A 17,251-nucleotide genomic window follows, 5' to 3' on the forward strand; every position below is an offset into this window, starting at 1 on the left:
CGCAATGCGGGGCTCACCGTCACCGAACGAAATGCGCGCGAGGGAGAATACGGTGGGATATACGGTATCTTTCATTCCATTCGATTCCAAGGTGTCGTAGTAATATATCATAGAAGCGTAATTCTCTAAGTGACCCTCTCTCCCGGCCTCCCGCTCCCTCCCTCCTACGTGGTCGGTCGCCAGGCGAGTGGCTTGTCTACGCGGTCGATCGTTAGTCTTTTTTGTAAATGAGAGTAAGCGAATAAAAATAAATATATACATATATATGTATATATGCATATATATATATATATATATGTATATATATATAATATTCACAGTGTCGAGGAATAAAGGAAAAATGATCATTCTGCCGACGACGACGACGAACTATCTGTGTGTATGTGTGAGAGAATTTCCCTTGCGTGTTAATTAGTTTCATCGATAATGGACAACGGAAACAATCGGAATATCTACGTAGGCTCATATAAACGTGTAGGATATGCACGTAAAAGATGGAGGGGCTAATCGACAGGCGACTAGATAGAAGCGTCGAAGTGAATTTGCATTTAACCGCCATGATTTTCTCGTGACTGCGTCTCTCGCGATCAGAATAAACTGCTCGGCTGACTGTTTCTACAGTCAAACGTTAAATATATTGGGTGTACAAATTAGTTCGGTCCGTTTTCAAAAGATGGCTCCGGCTGTTATGAATGGTTCGTAGTTTTGGCGGTTTCAGAGAAGTTAGACATCCGCCAATAATATTCACTTTATATCGTTTTGAGTTTCATGCAAAAACCTTGCTTTTTGCAGTGTTGAAAATGTCGAATTTTGTGTTAACCAAGCAGCAGCTGCTTGGGAGGTTTTAATTTTCTGCTTTAGTTGGAAGAAAAGTGCAGCTGAAGCCCATCGAATGCTTGTTGAAGTTTATGGTGACGCTGCTGCAACTGATAAATCATGTAGGGAATGGTTTCGACGTTTCAAGGATGGAGATTTCAGCGTCGAAGACAAGCCTCGCTCTGGACAGACAAAAAAATTCGAGGACAAAGAATTAGAGGCATTGCTCGAAGAAGATCAGAGCCAAATCACGCGAGAGGAGCTTGCAGAAGCATTGGGAGTGACTCAACAAGCCGTTTCCGTACGATTGAGAGACATGGGAATTATTCAAAAACAAGGAAATTGCGTGCCTTATGAACTGAAACCGAGAGACGTTGAAAGGCGTTCTTCATGACAACGCTCGACCTCATGTCGCAAAAGTCGTAAAAAAATATTTGGAAACGCTCAAATGGGATGTTTTACCGCACCCGCCGTATCCTCCGGACATTGCTCCTTCTGATTACTGGTTGTTCCGAAGGATGCAGCACGATTTGGCAGGTCACCGGTTCACTTCTTTCCGCAGATATCGAAAATTGGCTCCAAACTTGGATCGCCTCAAAAGACGAGAGTCATTTCTTCGAGATGGAATTCGAAAATTGCCTGAGAAATGGGAGAAAGTGGTAGCCAGCGATGGAAAATACTTTAATTGATCTGTTCATTCATTTCGTTTTGAAATAAATACATCTTTTAACACAAAAAAAGCGGACCGAACTAATTTGTACTCCCAATATACTTGTCGTTATAAATTCACGATGAGTGAATCGTGCGCTTATTATAAAGTATTACACTAGTCGCATATAATAAACTCTAAGATTTGTACAAAGCGGACGAAACGATCTCGGTTCTATCGAGGCTCTCAGTTGGCTCACTAACTTTCCGGATGTTGAGGTATATTTTGCCGCCCAACGGTGACGCGAAGGAGGCTTTCGGGTCTAATATAATCGGTATCATGGTCTTTTCGCACGGCGTCACTTCGCACTTGCTGAAGATCTTGATGAGCGCCAGTTTCGTCGTCAGAAGCCCGAAGCGAGTGCCTGTGGACAATGATCAACGGCTATAATTCGCTCATCCTACGGGTGCAACACCCGTGCAACAACCAAATCAAATAATACGCTCCGATCACGCATATCGAAGCCATCCCGTCGTCGACCCATTGTCGAAATGAGAAAAAGATTTGCTCACCTATACACGCGCGTGGACCTTCTCCGAACGGGAAGTAGGCGCACGACGGTATATTGCGTTTGTTCTCCTCGTTGAATCGTTCCGGATCGTACTTCTCGGGATCGGGGAAGTATTCCGGGTCATAGTGCATGCCGAGCATCGAGATGTAGATCGGCGTACCTTTCTCGATTACGAGATCAGAATTCGGCATTTTGTAAGTCTCCACTGTCGTGCGGTCCAAGAACGGTAACGTCGGGTACTTCCTCAACGTTTCGCAGACCACCATGTCGAGATACGGTAGCGATAGAGTCTGACGATGAACAGATATCGTTTGTGTCATTTGCTAAATTTGTGAGATTTAATGTTTGGGAATAATCGAAGAAAGAATAATTTCTCCGAGGACAGTTTCAGCAAGAGGAGACTCATTCACCGTTGATGTTGACGGATAAAAATACCGAGTCCGTAGCGGACTCAGCCCTCCTATGATTTTGACCTTTACGTACACGTACGAAGAGTGCTCGGAACGCTCGGAACGCCCATATGTAAAGCTCGAAGTCATAGAAGGCGGGTCTTACTCTCTTATTCGGTATTTTTAACCTATTAATTCGCGTATTGATTTCTTCGTTGTTGCCGTGAAAATTGAATTAATCGACGAGCGACAGAACAGTGAATGATATTCATTTACCATGTCGTACGTGATTTCTCCATTGGTCTCGTCGAGCGCTTCGATAATTTCCTTTCGCAGCCTCGTCTGGATTTCAGGTTGTACAGCGAGCTCATATAACGTGAAAGCCGTCACTGTTGAAGAGGTCTCGAAACCGGCTGCGAAGAACACAGCCGCTTGCGCTACCAGGTCGTCCCCGTCAAATTCTAAAATTTCATTCCACTTATGAGAGTCTCGGAAGTTTCCTTCGTACATCCGTCGTCGTCGTCGTCGTCAATTAAAACTGTACTCTCTCTCGCAATGGAAATCTCTCTCCGGGGTTTAATTAGAATTTAATTATCTCCTCTGGGGAGTATATGTGTGAGTGTGTATTCTCCTTTTAATTTATATACGTTTTAAATTATTACGTCAGTCTTTTTTCTCTTTCATCATCTCTATTTTATGTAATTTTTGAAGTTTTGCGAGCTCGAGAAGCTTTATTTGAGACGCATGTATCGCTATTTCACTTACTGAATCCCCCGATGTCCTGATTGTTGTGAGTTTTCTTCAGTTCAATGAGAATGTCGATGAGATCGTTTCTCTTCTCGCCGGATTCCATGCGTTGAAGCATCGTCTCCCAGAAGGCTTTGCGCAGGAAATCGGTGCTTTCTTTGCCGAACATCTTTACGCCGGTCAAACGGACCAAATTCGGCAGGAAAAATACCGCGAGGATCTCTAAGCCGCGGAAGAAGTCGTAGTGGAACATCTTCTTGCCGTACTTTCGGAACTCGGCGTCCGGATTGTTCAACGAGTTCACGTTGAGCCCATAAGCGGTGCTTGCAATCACGTCCGTGGTGAACTTGGCGCTTAATTCTTTCACGTCCAACATTTTTGAGCTACCTGTCGGCACAAACGTGTTACGTTTCGATCTACCGTTTGAGCTACCGTCGCGCTGTTGTTCTCTATTTGTCGGAGCGAATACGGCGAAATTGTATTTTCCAATTGCTAAGAGCGGAAAACACGCCATTTTTCTCACGCCGTCTTTCCCTCCGGACAGATTTCCGGAGATTCGGTTCGGCATTGCGCGCTCCTACGATTCAACGAAATTTACTTCTTTTTCGCAAACTTTTTCTCCCTTTCCCTCAGATCTTTAAATTAAAAGCGTATCTATCTTATCGATCTTATCGATTCTAGAAATCGTTCGGTATATACTTACCCTCTAATTTTAGCGAGTTGATATATATGTCTAGATTATTGCCACACTCCAGCATCAGTCCGAACATTTTCTTCAGCTTGCCGGACGTGAAGATCGGTGTTAATTTCGTCCGGAGGATTTTCCAGGCAGGATTTTTGATGAAGAACAAATTGGCGTAACCTAATCGGTCGTTCGTGTCCGGTGTGCCGTACCGGTCGGAGAAGTGATTAAAGTCCTTCACCAAGACATTCTTCACGAGCTCACGGTCGCACACCAGCAGGCTCGGCTTGTCGAAAACATAAAACCCTATGTAGGGCAGTCCCCTGGCGTGGTTGTAGAGATCCTTCATGAAGTATCCCGGGTTCTTCTGCATGAGCATGCATTCCGTGAAATTTCCTATGAACGGCACCGGCGACACTTCCAAAACGCCACGTCTCTTCCAGTACTTGAAGTTGCGGGTCATGTAAAGGTAAGCGGCCACCATGAGAGTCGTCAGCAGTATTATGCCGTCCAGGCCCCAGTGATTCGTTATTAGAGTCATTTTCCTGCTCTGAGAATATCGGCTGTTGCGTTTTTATATACACTGCTAAATATATTTGGAGATTTCGCCTCGCCAAACTAGCAGGCTGAGTTAGCAGCCGAGGATCGAAGGGACAATTGGTCGACGCTTGCCCTCGAAAAGTCGATCGATTCGAGCGGACTCGCCGACTTGTGAAAGAGTGAAATTTATTGAGAGTGAAAGGAGCCGTTAAGTCTCCTCCGCAAGGCTCACTTAGAAGCGGGAGTGGGAAAAGCTCGTGCGGAGAAGCTCGTGCAATGATTTTTGTGAGAACAGCGGAATAAGAATCTGCGTCGTATTTGTGATTCGCTTTTATACGTTTTTTTATCTTTGTTCTCACTGCCTTATGATTTACTTGCCTGTGATTATTTTATCTGTGCAATTCATAGAAATTGCATATATTTATTGCTAATGATAGGATGTTAAGTAAGTCGCGTGAGAGTATTCGCTTCGTATGCATATAAGGTCATCAATGTCGCTTCTTAATGAGTTTTAAAAGTTGAACCACATGTTTCGTGATAAAGTCAATTAAATAAATTATACATTAACAATGATAAAAATAACGACACAGTCAACAATTTTTTAAGTGATAAAATTACTACTCTTCGGTATGATAATATGCACCTATCAATGGAGTAGGAAATATACTGCGTATTTTAAACACCTGCGGCTTTGGACCAATTATGGAAATCTACATGAATATTATAGAAAAGAGGAAAAATATCTATTTTACATATTTTGCACTATTTTGCAAAGTGTCCGCTTAGAGGCCATATAATAGTTGGTACTTAACTCATAATAGATACTTAATTCATAATAGGCGCATAATAGATCTTCCCGTATCGAGCTGTTTTACTACGCAGAAAGACAGCGGAAAGGACCTGGGAAAATAAAATACGAGTTAAGTAATGTAAGATATTTTATTTTCAATAGCGTGCAAAAATCTCATGGAAATTATACTTAACAACCATTTCCGCAAGTTTCAACGTCCCACCGTCCTTCCGTGTAAGGCTCGCGCCTTAGCAATTAGCTATTTAGTATTAACAATTTAATACTGATATGTTTCAACGAGGCTGTTGAAACGTGTTTGATGTTGAGTTAGATTCGTTTTCGGATTCGAAATACTTGATTTATAAGAATCACAGTAGATATATATGAAAGCGTTATGTGTGGAAATTTTTATTCATTCCTAATGATATTCATCATGTACAAACATACAGGGTGTCCCATTTAACCTGACAAATCGTAATATCTGGAAAACTACATGTCGGATCAAAGAAAGTGGGTAATGAAATTTGTTCGTCTCGAAGGGGGACATCCAATGATATGAAACTCGACCTCCCACCCCATTCCCGGGGGGTGGGGGTGGGGGGCAACTTTGAAATCTTAAATGGGAACCCCAATTTTTTATTGCAGATTCGGATTCTACGCCACAAAATACATAAGTTTCGTCCGAAACTTTTTTCTCTGATTCGTGATAGATGGCGCTGTAATCGCAAAAAATTAGATTTCCTGCAATTCTCCAGAAATGATCATTGGATTGAAAAATAAAAAAAATACCTGTTCAATATTTTTAAAAATATTTTTGAAAAACATAATAACAGTTATTCCCCCCCCCCCATCCCCTCGGAGTAGGGTGGGTGGTAACGTTCAAATCTCAAATGAGAACCCACATTTTTCATTGCAGAATTAGATTTTACGTGAAGTTTTTATGGAAACAATTCTTTTCATTCGTGATAGACAGCGTTGAATTTTTCCGAGAAACTACTTTTAGCGTTACCCAGGAACAACGACGAGAACGTAGTAGCTTTCTGTTCCCTTCGGGGTGCTTGTTTTGGGTGAGTCCCCTCGCCTCTCACCATCGGGCGAGGTCAAATGTAATCTTAAAATAAAGAGACGGAAAATCCCGTTAAAAATTATGGGAATATTGTGTGACTCGTTATCGTTTTCTCGATAGGCACTTTTCACGCCGTAATTGTTACTTGTATAGTTAATGATGTGGTCGTAAACGTCATCGTTACATGTGGAATTGTGAGAAAAAGTTCTTACGCAGCATTTCGTAACATGCTTATGATTCATTGTTATTGGATAAGTGATTAATTAATGAAATTTTATAAGAGAATGAGTACTGTGTTGCGCTCGAAGATTTGGGTTGTGTTATTTTTCGAAGACAGAAAGTATGTTAGATAATCGTGATATGAATCACGTCACACGAGGTCATGGTAGCGAATCAAACATGTTATCGCATACTCGACATTATCAACAACACTCATGCGACGCAATCTGACGGTAGTTCCTCCTTCAAAAATAGCAATTTTGGTAATTCGAGAACCGGAAGAATTCCATTATGAAATTTCAGTTAATTAAAGTTGTGTTTATCGTGTGGTCACAAAGCTGACAACAGCTATAGAATGCTGCTCGCGTGTTCTCGCGGACAATATCTCGTTGTATTAAAGTTCTGACAATGTTATCAAGTCATGCCTGGATGAGATTAGTATACTTAGTTACAATTACATAATATCTTATATAATGAGAGAATGGCGATGCTTGCACGACGATGCTTGCACTCTCTTCTATCGGAATTGTAGGTTTGCCCGGGAGTTATCATTTATGTAACATTGCACGAAGTGGGACTAGGGAAAACAATTGTTGATAACGTAGCCGAATTATATCAAATTTTTTAACGAACAAGATGACCGGATAATGACACGATAATACATTCAATTTCCCAATGAATCTCGAGTTTTTAAAGTTTCTACAATTTTTTATTGTTTCGTCGTTTAATGTCTACCGATTTTTTAAAGGTACCTGGTATTTTTAAAGCGTCTTTAAAAAAAAGTGTGCAAAGGTATTCAAATGATCCTAACGCGTGAACATTTGTGAACATTTTAAAAGGAGGTAATTAGTTCATTTCTGATTCTGCTGAATTATACGTTTGTAAATGTAACAATAACAATACTTTTATAAAGTGCAATGTGAGGAGATAACATAAAGTGAGATTCGAGAGATTTCGTTTTATAATATATTTTGTGTATAATATATTTTGTGTAACAAACATGTAAATATCATTCTCTTATAACAACGTACTTGTCATTAACATATTGTGTGTTAACATTTTTCTTTATCACAACTTTTTCGAACGTATGTACTTGGAAAATGTTAGTGAGTTGAATATTTTATTTAGCATTTGTGTCAATTTTCCGTATGTTGAGATACAGTTTCATGTCCACCGGTGCAGTTACAGGATTCTTCGGATCTAATACCATCGGTATGGCTGTCTTTTCGGAAGGTGTCACCTCGTATTGGCTCAACAATTTTATGATTCCCAGTTTGGTTTGCAGCTTTCCCAAACGATTTGCTGCAGAGTACACAATCAGTTGTGAGATCTTGCAAAAGGGATTCTGTCTCATATATATCGAAACAAAAAATAATTATTCTTACCTATGCATCCGCGAGGACCTTCCCCAAATGGCATGTATACGCACGACGGTATGCTGCTCTTGTTCTCCTTACTGAATCGTTCTGGATCAAACTTCTCGGGATCGGGGAAATATTTCGGATCATAGTGCATGCCGAATAACGAGAAAAAAATCGGCGTACCCTTTTCAATAACTAGATCGTGGTTTGGTATTTTGTAATCTTGCATCGCTTTGCGATCTAAGGTCGCCAATATTGGATATTTCCTCAATGTTTCGGCGATCACCATCTCAAGGTAGGACAATGATAGCACCTGAAATCATTGTATGTCATTCTTACTTACGTACTTGTATCAGTCGTAAAATTGTGGAAGGTGTTGAAGAACTAAACCTAAAGAAAACGTTGATTTTTCTTCTCACAGTTTTTAATATTATAAAATGCTCGTGTGTTTCGTTTAAGTATTTGACACGATGGTAGAGAGTATATTTATACATACCATGTCGTATGTAATTTTTCCTTCGTTCTCGTTAAGTACATCGAGAATTTCTCTTCTAAGTCTGTCTTGAATTTTAGGTTGTACCGCTAATTCGTAAAAGGTGAAGGACATTGCCGATGCGGTAGTCTCATAACCGCCCGTGAAGAAGATGGCCGCTTGCGCTAATAAATCATCTCCGTCAAATTCTAAAATTTACACCGAAATAATTTTAGTATTTTTGAAACTCACTCTTTCTCTTTTTGTATGATACTCCTAAAATTGATAATTGATCAAATCTTCTCGTATTTTGATATAACTCTTACATCACAAAGTTTATAAAGCCTATATTTATCTAAGGTAAGGAATGTTTTAAGTTTATCGTAATCGGCTGGTTTTGTTGAAAAGTCACATTAGAGAGGTTAACCAAAGGTTTTTTTTTCCGTGAACGAACCGCTGGTATGGAAAAACCATTATCGTATATATTTATTTTCGTATATCGTATATATACATTTTACTTACTGAAATCTTCAAAATCTTGATCCTTGTACTTCTCCTTCAAGTCGATAAGAGTGTCGATCACGTCATTTCGCTTCTCACCAGACTTTAGGCGATAGTTGATTGTTTCCCAAAAAATTTTACGCAATAAGTCTGAGGTTTTCTTTTCGAAAAATCTTAGAGAGATGTAACGAGATAATTGAGGATAGAAGAACACCATGAGCAACTTGAATCCACGAAGTTTATCAACTTCAAATATTTCTCTCGCTGTTTTACGGAGTTCGCATTCTGGATTATTTATCGCATCAATATTCAGTCCAAAAGCGATGCTACAGATCATGTTCGTCGTTATATCAGTAGTAAAATCTTTTACATCTATCTCCTTTGTTTCACCTGACGGCAAATATTCCGAATTAGTATGTTTAGAGCAATAATCTCTACCCTCTCTCAAATAGTAGTATATTTTTAGTACAACAAGTAAATACATGAAAGTTAACCAATTTTTAACAATTTTTTATCAATTTTCATAATTGTCTTAATCTTGTGAACCTGTATATTTCTATTTAATTAACTATTCGTAAATTTGGTGAAGTACTTACCGTTGAATTCTATTTTATCAATATGTGAATCTAGATTGACAACGATTTCCAACAATAAGTCAAACATTCTTTTCAGCTGTTTAGACGTGAATATCGGCGATAGCTTGTGCCTCACAATTTTCCAAGTTGGATTTTTCATTAAGAAGACGGAAGACCATCCGAGACGATCCTCTTTGCCAGGTGAGCTGTAATGGTCGCAGAAATTTTCGAAATCCTTCACTAGTATGTGTTTGATTATTTCTGGATGGCGTATCAGTAAACAAGGTTTTTCAAATATGTAAAAGCCTACGTAAGGCAATCCCTTGGATTCATTGTAAAATTCCTGTATGACGAAAGCGGGTGCTCGCTTTTGTAGCAAACAGTCCATAAAATTTCCCACAAATGGCAACGGTTTTATCTGGCTAACGCCTCGTTTCTTCCAGTAATTGTATTTGCGAATCATAAAGAGGTATATTGTTACGATTGTTACCGTCAGAATCAATATGTAGTCTAAAATCCAATAACTCGTGCTTATCGCCATTTTAGTATACTTATCTACAAAAAAATATTCCACTTTATATACATATTTGAAGATGCTGAATAGCGGCTTGGTAACATGATGTATTATCAGGAGAAAAATTATTGGCATTTATTGTGAAGTTGCCTAATTAATCTTGTCTTAATTAATTTTCCCTTTGGAATTGTCTAAATAAATAAATCGTCAAATTGTCACAACATCACATTATTTCTTAAAGAAGTTGCGTATGAAAATATATAATATTTGTAAATAATATTTGTACTTATTAAATGTCTTTTCCCGCGTGTGCAGAAACTACTCCTAAAATTTTTAATTAATTAACAAGATTCGAATGTGTGTTGTTTGTCGCATGTGATGATGTAATTTTAAAACTATCCGACGCAAACATCCTCTGTGACGCAAACACTTGTTCAGAGTTGACATTGAGGAATTACCAGTGTATTATACATATACTGAGTATAAGCATATCACGTAAATATTTACGTAATTCAAATCGTGACCAAAAATCACGAAATAACGATCCTTTTCACGAAGTAAGAATCCTTTTATACATAGGCAATATCAATGATCGAGTGTGAGTCTATGTGAGTTGTCACTTTGAATTTGGGTGCGAATATGTCTAAATAACGGTTAGATGGATTCCACTGGTTTCGAAGTGTCTCGACATAAACGTTACGAAACCTGAAAAAAGAAGACAGGAATTTCAAAGAAATATTAGAAGAGACAAAGAGAGAGAGAGAGAGAGAGAGAGAGAGAGAGAAAGAGAGAGAGAGAGAGAGAGAGAGAGAGAGAGAGAGAGAGACTTGTAAATAGGCGACAATTACTTTCTAACCATCTTCTTCTACAAGTACCTAAGAGCGATGCATATTACGTAACAACCGATACACTTAAAAAATTAAAGTTAAAATTTGAAAATTCTAAGAGAATCCACGCGAATTAGAGTTATCGGATGAAAAATCGATAACAATTTTGGGACAAATAAGCTGTTTAACTGATCTTTGTAATCACGCGCGAAGAAAACACATCTGATAATGATTTAACGCGAAATTATAAAATGGAGTAAGTCGTCACACTACAAATTACATACTGTTTCTTCAACTCTTCACGTCTATATTTAGTCTGCTCAGTTGCAAAGGACATACAATGAATATCTCACGACTTTTATGATAATTTACTAACATAAGATGAAATATTAAGCATAAGATAAGATTCTGGGTCACACATGTATACAAGGTGTCCCATTTTAATGTCCCACCCCAAACAAGTCTTCTGAAGTATTGAAGTTTCAAGGAAAATGATCTGAATAAAAGTTGTAGGGATTTAAGTGAGCTACCTTATGATGACCTTGACTTTGATCTTGACCTCTATTTTCAAGGTTGTTTGAAGGTCAACTTGCGTTTTTCAAAGGGGAGCCCTTATTTTTTATTACACTGTTCTTTTCTGCTAAGTTAATTTGAACAACTTTTGTCTAAAACATTTTTTTATTTGTCTAATATTTGTTGAGATATTTGAGGAGAACTTGATAACTTTTTCAATATTTAACTTACGAAATCTCGCTAACTATTTGTCGGAAGAAAAAGTGGTACTGGACTTTCTTGCTTTATTTGTTGATTTTTGGAAATTTTAAAATCATCAAATTAACAAAAATCAAGGCACTATTGTAACAATATATTCTCGAGATTAAATAAAGCAAGAAAGTCCAGTACCACTTTTTCTTCCGACAAATAGTTAGCGAGATATCGTAAGTTAAATATTGAAAAAGTTATCAAGTTCTCCTTCAATCCCTACAACTTTTATTCAGATCATTTTCTTTAAAACTTTGAAACAATACTGAAGAATTATTTGGGGTGGGACATTAAAATGGGACACCCTGTATACATATATCACTCAATACTGCGTATATGAAAGGAATGATATGTTAATGCATTATTTTTTACTTTATGAACCATTTGAAATGCCATTAAATGATTGGAAAAATATTTCTTCTGCTTGTAAACACAATATCGATGATTTGATTTACGTGCAATTACGGGAACACGCTTGAATGCTTGAAAATATATTTATCTCAAACAAGTGTTGCGCTCAATCTCGCACTCGCGCTTGCACTCAGGCAAATGAAAACACTCGCGTAAGAATACTAAGCTTTACTATTCACAGCATAGCTCACTCAAGCCTTAAACAAGAATAATTCTCTACAGCTTCTAAACTCTCGCGTCTGTCTACGATGACTGCTTGCCGGAGACTCCCTCAGCTGTTGTTGTTTTCTATTTATCGATTTTCCGTCGTCGAGACAATCCTCGCTCAGCTATCAAAATCAGCATCAGATGCTTAAGGCTCACGGACAACGGACGCTGCCACAAACCTTGTGGCTCGGACACAACACTTCTTCATTTGCCTGAGTGCAAGCGCAAGTGCGAGAGTGAGCGCGACAATATATAAATCTCGAATTTATATAGAGAATTTATATATTTATTTATATCCCACTTTAATTTAAATTAAAAATTACATTTATTTAATTTAACTATTAATTTAATTTGATTTAAGAATTACAAGCTTACCTAGATGCACACTTAGATCGCACTTTAATTTAAAGCTATTTTGATGTGAAATGTTTTCACATCTTCTGTTTTTGATCTCGGACAAAATTTATCGCACTAGTACTGAAGAGATTATTGCAACACAACGGCTGTAACATGTTTCTATCGATATTAAGATGATCGACATTAACGACTGAGTTTTATGTTCAATAATTAATATTAACTATTGCAAAAAATACTAACAACTTGTAACACCACTAACGTATTTAATAATAACACCACTAACGTATTTAATAATAATGCCAATACGATGAGCAACGAAGCTGCTTAGACGAACAGCGTCGAGTGAGTAATGTCGAGAATCCATTCCGCACTTCTCTTTATATATCTCTGTAAGAATGCGCTTCAGTAATTTTTTTGTTTCGTTATGTCGTCAAGTATTATTAGCTTAGTGCTAGTTTATCATATATATTTATGAAACTGCGGATTTTTAAAGTAAATTTTTAATAGATTCAATGACAAAAATTATCTGCAAACGTGACAAATGAAATCTTCATTTATGCATTCTTTTACGTAATATTATTTACTATGGCAAGATAACATTGTTATAACTTGCTGATGGCTTTGCGAAGTATTATATGCGTCACGTTCAACGTCGCGTATCGTTTAACGTTACACGTGAAATGATTCTGAAAGTTAACTTGATTGTTTTTTGTATAACTATAAAATAAGCATTTTGCATAATCATAAAATGGGAATTATATATTTGTAAAATTTACATTTCTTCGATGTTTGATTTGATATCGTTGTTCAAAGTACCACTCTTGTAAATAACTTGATACAAAGAGAAGTAAGGAAATATAATACAACGTAGTATATATTTCGTTGTAGAATTTTTTACTACCTGCTATTTTTTTATAAAAATTTAAATAATGGTACTTGTTATTTCATTATGAATAATTGATAGTGGTCGTTGTCGATTCGAGAGATATTATGACTTCTTTTTCTATGGTTACGCAACATACGATACTTGGTTACCCAATAATCTTGGTAAAGATAATAACACTGATTATATTTTTTTATATAAAATATTGACTCTACAACCGATCGAAGCAAAACGTACAGCGTAGTATTTTATTGAGAATTTGCATGACATTAATACATTTAACATAATTATACATAATTAATATAATTGCACGTTTCCGGCAGTATGTATTTCGGCTGAAAAGATGTCTCATATTTCACAATTTATGAAAAGAAAAAAGAACGATCTCTCTTTTTCACTCTCTCTTTCTCGCAAGGAAAAATTTTGAGCAAAGCAAGGAAATTCCTATCATCTACGAATTCAACAAAATTATGTAATACTTTTGGTACACTTTGACATTAACTTTACTTCTCATCTTAAAGTTCCACATATTTTTGGACTAATTAATATATTTATTTTACATATGTATAAAGAGACTTAATTTCTTTTTAATATTTCCATGGCTTTTAAAGCAAGTGAAATTATAAAATAATAAATAAAACAAAAAGATTATTATTGATTATGTGATGGTTACACCTTGACGTTCGCCAGTGGGATCGGCCGGCACACGTGGCTACGCGATTGATTCGTAATGCGTCTGCGATAAAGAATAAAGAGTGCTTTTCATCGGTTGTTATTAAAAAAAGATTCTTCGCCAGTTGCTGTCGTATTCGGGCGATTGTCCTAGTTTTATTTATTTTTAACACAAACTGTTGCCCCACTCCGGAGGGACCAGATATATTTTACAAACGTTGATTATTATGCATTTATACAGTAAAGAAATGCACTGTAATTATCTGGTTATCTTATAACCTGGGATAGATAAGCGTGAATACTATTTACAACACTAGACATAGATCCCCGCAATATGTAATACGGAACTTATTCCAAGAAGTATGGAAATTACATTATGCTATTACTACGGTCGAGAATTCTGATCAAACTTATATTACGGCGGAATATGACCACTTTTGCTACTAACTGCGAGACTTATGCAACTACAGTACAACACAGGATGCTGCTTACCTATATCGGACGAACACACCGGACTCTGGTCTGGCCGGATGGACCCGTCGCATTGATTATACTGTTTGCACGAAAAGTACCAAAGCGACGAACATACTGCCCGGACTTGGCGAGACGAAAAACGTTGCGGCGATTATATTACTTATATAAGAGTATCGTTAAGTTATCCAATCTCGGCGAACACAGAGTTCGAATCTGCTGGGATAGATCAATGGGATCGATAATCTATCTGTAATCTAGCTGTGCAGATCATGGTGTAACGGCATGATAAGACAGACGGGCTGCTATCTCCTACACAAATGATAAATAATTAATATTTCATTTAGTCAGTGCCAGTATACAGAGTGGGGCAATCACTATTAGGACCTTAAGTACCTTCGAATCTATAAGGGCGAGAGGAAGACTTGCTGATTTTTGGAAATTTTAAAATCATCAAATTAACAAAAATCAGGGCACTATTGTAACAATATATTCTCGAGACTAAATAAAGCAAGAAAGTCTAGTACCACTTTTTCTTCCGACAAATAGTTAGCGAGATATCGTAAGTTAAATATCGAAAAAGTTATCAAGTTTTCCTCAGATATCTCAACAAGTATTAGGCCAAAAAAAAAATGTTTTAGACAAAAATTGTTCAAATTAATTGGTAGAAAAAGACAGTGTAATAAAAAGTTAGGGTTCCCATGTAAAAAACGCAAGTTGACCTTGGTATCTCCGAAGCGCCTCCACCTGGACAAAAATTATTATCGTTATATGATAGCTCGTATCTTCGTACCGTGCAATTTTGATTACACAAATCTTCCTCTGGGAGTCTTATAGACTCGAAGATATTTAAGGTCCTAATAGTTATTGCCCCACACTGTATTTTGCTGGCGGCTCCTAGCGTCGCATTTAGAATTTCGTTTCTGTTAACCGCTCGTCTTGCAACTGAATCGCTCGGTAAAGCTTATTTACTTATGCGAATTCTGGCTTGACTGGTGAATTTCTGGACTTATTTTCGAAACAGTATCGATTATGCCTCCTGTGTGATTGATTTGTTTATTTCGATGACTGACTACTTATCGCATTTGTGTAGACGTAGTTTTGTAGAGACTTTACATAAGTCTAAATTGATCTCTTTAGACAACTCGGACTTTAGACAACTCGGTTGATCAATCGGTTTCTCTCGATAAATTATTGAGATTAGCCGATTTATTAAGACCTGATTATCGTGATGTAGTAGGCGCGATAGTTTGCACTGTTCGAGGGGATGACGAGATAACCATTTTTAGATGATGACCAAAATTTTGATTATCGTAATTAGATGTAATTCAAACGACGCACGAAGAAATGTGTTCAAATACTTTGGACAATGTGTGCGTGGCAGGAAAAATGTATATCAATAGTAATCAATAAAATATATACTTGTTTACGTACTCATTATCTAAAAGTTACATATATTATTCGTGATTGAAATGAATGTTTAATCAACTACGGCGATATAATAGAAGGAAAAGAGTGTGTAAAGAAAAGAAACGATATCATGTGATATTTTTATCATTTTTCTATTAAGAGGGGAATATATTTTATATAATTTGATATTATATATAAGTGAGATGTTATGTCACTTAATTCGTGCACAATAAATGATGACAAAGATGTTGACCATATATTAACATGTAATATCGCTAATTTTTATATAATAATTAAAAAGTTTCATTGATTTTGATAATGTGTATTAAGATTGAAATGGATATAATAAAACATATAATCATCATGATTTCGATTATAAGTCTTTCAGAAGATAAGAATTGATGTCAAGGCAAAACGATAACATACTGACGGTAACATATTTGTAATTCTGAACATTCCATTGTCTTGAATTTTGTGTCATTACTGAAACTTTATCGATATAAAAAATGTGTGACGATCTCATTTTGGGCTTTAGATAAAATAGTATATATTAGGTGTAGCAAAAAGAAATCCATTATTTTTCCAATAGATGGCTTTAGTTATCTGTATCTCGCGTTGTATAAGTCCGATCGGGTTCCACTAGATGGCGTTAGAAAGATGAGATTTCGTACTAAAAAAACTTTTCTGACAGTTTTGTGATTAGTTGACTCAATTTTGTTTGAGCGCGCGTCAAAGATGGACACTAGCAAAGAGAAAATACGCTATATTTTACAGTTTTTCTTCGATAAAGGCGAAAACGCAAGCCAAGCGGCTGAAAATGTGAATAATGTTTATGGTCCTGATACTATAACAGCCAATCACGCGCAATTTTGGTTTCGTCGATTCCGTTCCGGTAATTTCGATGTCAAAGATGCACCACGCACTGGAAGGCCAATTCTCGAAAATATCGATAAAATCATGGACATTGTCGAGTCCGACCGTCATGTAAGCACTGTTTCGATTGCCCAAGAGCTAAAGATTGCACAAAAAACCGTTTGGAACCATTTGAATAAGGCTGGATACAAAAAGAAGCTCGATGTATGAGTGCCACACGAGTTAACGAAAAAAGACCTCATGGACCGAATTTCCATCTGCGAATCGCTGTTGAATCGCAACAAAATCGACCCATTTCTGAAGCGGTTGGTCACTGGTGATGAAAAGTGGATCACTTACGACAACGTCAAGCGAAAACGGTCGTGATCGAATCGCGGTGAGCCGGCGGAAACGGTGGCCAAACCAGGATTGACGGCCAGGAAGGTTTTGCTGTGTGTTTGGTGGGATTGGCAGGGAATTATCTACTATGAGCTGCTCCCCTACGGC

General features: G+C 37.3%; 2 protein-coding genes across 3 annotated transcripts; both read right to left on the reverse strand.

The window, feature by feature from the left end:
• Window positions 1-1,550: 1,550 nt before the first annotated feature.
• LOC112590358 (cytochrome P450 6k1-like) lies at window positions 1,551-4,711 on the reverse strand. Its single transcript, XM_025306636.1, has 5 exons — window positions 3,876-4,711; window positions 3,191-3,559; window positions 2,702-2,886; window positions 2,038-2,326; window positions 1,551-1,889 (listed from the first exon to the last, which is right to left on the reverse strand). Exons 1-5 carry the CDS (start codon window positions 4,393-4,395, stop codon window positions 1,663-1,665), a joined length of 1,590 nt encoding a protein of 529 aa, XP_025162421.1. The 5' UTR covers window positions 4,396-4,711; the 3' UTR covers window positions 1,551-1,662.
• Window positions 4,712-7,428: 2,717 nt separating this feature from the next.
• On the reverse strand, window positions 7,429-14,622 carry LOC105189107 (cytochrome P450 6k1). Of its 2 annotated transcripts, none has more exons than XM_025306619.1 (7): window positions 14,504-14,622; window positions 10,400-10,597; window positions 9,400-9,933; window positions 8,825-9,193; window positions 8,327-8,511; window positions 7,855-8,143; window positions 7,429-7,771 (listed from the first exon to the last, which is right to left on the reverse strand). In XM_025306619.1, exons 3-7 carry the CDS (start codon window positions 9,917-9,919, stop codon window positions 7,590-7,592), a joined length of 1,545 nt encoding a protein of 514 aa, XP_025162404.1. In that variant the 5' UTR covers window positions 9,920-9,933; window positions 10,400-10,597; window positions 14,504-14,622; the 3' UTR covers window positions 7,429-7,589. The 2 variants fall into 2 exon arrangements, with proteins under 2 accessions (XP_025162404.1, XP_025162403.1); XM_025306618.1 differs by lacking the exon at window positions 14,504-14,622 and adding an exon at window positions 12,475-12,807.
• Between the last annotated feature and the right edge of the window lie 2,629 nt (window positions 14,623-17,251).

Source organism: Harpegnathos saltator, unplaced genomic scaffold, assembly GCF_003227715.2.
Source record: "Harpegnathos saltator strain DR-91 unplaced genomic scaffold, Hsal_v8.6 scaffold791, whole genome shotgun sequence".
NCBI classification, from domain to species: domain Eukaryota; kingdom Metazoa; phylum Arthropoda; class Insecta; order Hymenoptera; family Formicidae; genus Harpegnathos; species Harpegnathos saltator.

Coding starts and splice junctions, on each gene's coding strand:
- LOC112590358 (XM_025306636.1), bottom strand. CDS start 4,395: ATGACTCTAATAACGAATCACTGGGGCCTGGACGGCATAATACTGCTG. Junction 2,887..3,190: donor TCAGGACATCGGGGGATTCA/GTAAGTGAAATA, acceptor ATGAAATTTTAG/AATTTGACGGGGACGACCTG. Junction 1,890..2,037: donor AGGTCCACGCGCGTGTATAG/GTGAGCAAATCT, acceptor CATTGTCCACAG/GCACTCGCTTCGGGCTTCTG.
- LOC105189107 (XM_025306619.1), bottom strand. CDS start 9,919: ATGGCGATAAGCACGAGTTATTGGATTTTAGACTACATATTGATTCTG. Junction 8,144..8,326: donor GAAAAATTACATACGACATG/GTATGTATAAAT, acceptor CAATGATTTCAG/GTGCTATCATTGTCCTACCT. Junction 7,772..7,854: donor AGGTCCTCGCGGATGCATAG/GTAAGAATAATT, acceptor TGTACTCTGCAG/CAAATCGTTTGGGAAAGCTG.